The 2,500-nt window shown below is 47.4% G+C and overlaps 1 protein-coding gene and 1 long non-coding RNA gene across 4 annotated transcripts in view; both read right to left on the bottom strand.

The window, feature by feature from the left end:
- The window catches only part of ehmt2 (euchromatic histone-lysine N-methyltransferase 2), a 17,770-nt gene that overhangs the window by 12,852 nt on the left and 2,418 nt on the right, over nt 1-2,500 (bottom strand). For 2 of the 3 annotated variants that reach the window (XM_047819454.1, XM_047819453.1), the window contains 3 exons: nt 962-1,028; nt 781-863; nt 389-565 (listed from right to left, as the gene is read on the bottom strand). In XM_047819454.1, coding sequence (XP_047675410.1) covers nt 389-565; nt 781-863; nt 962-1,028 — 327 coding nt within the window. Of the gene's footprint in view, nt 1-135; nt 165-388; nt 566-780; nt 864-961; nt 1,029-2,500 lie in introns of those variants that run through there. The other variant, XM_047819455.1, reaches the window with a different exon arrangement.
- On the bottom strand, nt 1,471-2,388 carry LOC125145684. The gene is made up of 2 exons (XR_007144119.1): nt 1,877-2,388; nt 1,471-1,829 (listed from the first exon to the last, which is right to left on the bottom strand). It is a non-coding gene; the product is annotated as an uncharacterized LOC125145684 (long non-coding RNA).

Genomic DNA, 2,500 nt, shown 5'->3' on the forward strand with positions numbered 1-2,500 from the left:
AACACAACAGCACAGAGACACAGAATTCAGAAACCACCCTCACTGACTCGACAGAGAGAGAGAGAGTCTGGTGAATTGTGTGTGTGTGTGTGTGTGTGTGTGTGTGTGTGTGTGTGTGTGTGTGTGAAGAAGCACCTTGCTGTCAGAGTAGATGACGTCGTCTCCTGTGTGTGTGTGTGTGTGTGTGTGTGTGTGTGTGTGTGTGTGTGTGAGTGTGTGTGTGTGTGTGTGTGAAAAAGCACCTTGCTGTCAGAGTAGATGACGTTGTCTCCTGTGTGTGTGTGTGTGTGTGTGAGTGTGTATGAAAAAGAACCTTGCTGTCGGAGTAGATGACGTTGTCTCCTGTGTGTGTGTGTGTGTGCGCGTGTGTGTGTGTGTGAAAGAGCACCTTGCTGTCAGAGTACATGACGTCATCTCCTGCATAACTGTTGTACAGAAGGTGAAAGTCTTCCTCGTCTGCATCATCATCCAGATCCTCCAGCCAACCACAGCTCACCTCTTTGGGTTCCGGGGCAACAGGCTCCGCCTTCTTTACCACAGGCGAAGGTGATTCAGTCACTGGTGTCTAATGAGAAACATTTATATAAACATACAGAATATATATTTATGGTATAAACATCTACGAAACTGTCAATCATTCCAGATTCACGTGCTGATTGGCTCACCTACAGTTTAAAGCCCCATGAGTTTGTTATTACATGTAATTACCTGCTATGGCTGGCTCATGGCTCATCATATACATCTAATCCTAACTGAATTAGAGATAGTTGTTCTTCTCACCTCCGCTGTTTGTTCTGAGGGTTTGTCAGGTTTTTCTTCAGGGGTTACAGTGGTCTCGGTGTCCAGCTTCGGCTTCTTTAATGCTAAAGTAAAAGAGGAAGTTAGTGTACATTCTGGGGTCTGTTTATATTCCATCATAACGCAAGTCTTTAATGAAGAGAGAGAGAGAGACGAGTTCAACCTGTATCATCTGATGTGCTACTGGTTTGTGGTTTCTCTGGAGTTACAGTGGCCTGGACAGTGCGCACCTGTAACACACACACACACACACACACACACACACACACACACACAGAAAGAGAGGGGGGGGGGGGGCAAGAGAGAGAGAGAGTGAGAGAGAGAGAGAGAGAGAGAGGGCCAGTGAGAGAGAGGGGGGGTGAGAGAGAGAGAGAGAGTGAGAGAGAGAGTGAGTGAGAGAGAGGGGGTGAGAGAGAGGGGGGTGAGAGAGAGAGAAAGAGTGTGAGAGAGAGAGAGAGAGAGAGAGAGAGAGAGAGAGAGAGGGAGGGAGAGAGAAGGAGGGAGGGAGAGAGAGTGGGAGAGAGAGAGGGAGAGAGAGGGAGAAAGAGAGAGACAGAGAGAGGGAGGGAAGGAGAGAAAGTAGAGTTGGGAGGGAGGGAGGGAGAGAGGGGGGAAGAGAGCGAGAGAGAGAGAGGGAGGGAGAGAGAGAGAGGGAGGGAGAAGGAGGGAGAGGGGAAAGAGAGAGAGAGAGAGGGAGGGAGAGGGGACAGAGAGAGAGAGAGAATGTTAGATGAGTAGAAAGGTAGAAAAATAATTTCTTCCTCTTTTAGTAAAATGGTTCTGTGCAGTTTGAGATTTTAGGTTCTTTCCCATTCTACAGGGAGACGAGAACAGATACTGTTTCTAACATTAATATTCTGACAGACAGCTAAGTGTTATACAGTGTGGGATCTGATACACAATCAGACCGGAGCAGGGCATTAAACACAAACCACCTTGTGCTTGACCAAGGGGTCGATTCTTCAGCATCCTCCATCTCTCTCACACCAGAACATCCTGTTCCATAAGACTGAGGCTCGAACACACTACACCTCCATCTCATTCTGGACTAAACCTTCATCTGATACACCACCTACACCTCCATCTCATTCTGGACTAAACCATCATCTGATACACCACCTACACCTCCATCTCATTCTGGACTAAACCATCATCTGATACACCACCTACACCTCCATCTCATTCTGGACTAAACCTTCATCTGATACACCACCTACACCTCCATCTCATTCTGGACTAAACCTTCATCTGATACACCACCTACACCTCCATCTCATTCTGGACTAAACCTTCATCTGATACACCACCTACACCTCCATCTCAGTCTGGAATTAATCCTGTATACCATCAATCATCATCAATCTCTCAGAGGAGAATAAACCATTCCTGAATAAAGAGGGAGAAGATAAAACTGGACCAAACCATTGCTGACCAAAGGGGGACCATCTAATACTCCACCCTTACTCTCTGGCAGAGAGACAGAGAGAGACACAGAGAGAGAGAGACAGAGAGAGACACACAGAGAGAGAGACAGAGAGAGACAGAGAGAGAGAGAGACAGAGACAGAGAGAGAGACACAGAGAGAGACACACAGAGAGACAAAGAGAGACACAGAGAGAGAGAGAGACAGAGAGAGACACAGAGAGAGAGAGAAAGAGAGAAACACTGGGCGAGAGACAGGGAGAGACACACAGGGTGAGAG

The sequence above is a fragment of the Tachysurus fulvidraco genome, chromosome 10 (genome assembly GCF_022655615.1).
Source record: "Tachysurus fulvidraco isolate hzauxx_2018 chromosome 10, HZAU_PFXX_2.0, whole genome shotgun sequence".
Classification (NCBI taxonomy): Eukaryota; Metazoa; Chordata; class Actinopteri; order Siluriformes; family Bagridae; genus Tachysurus; species Tachysurus fulvidraco.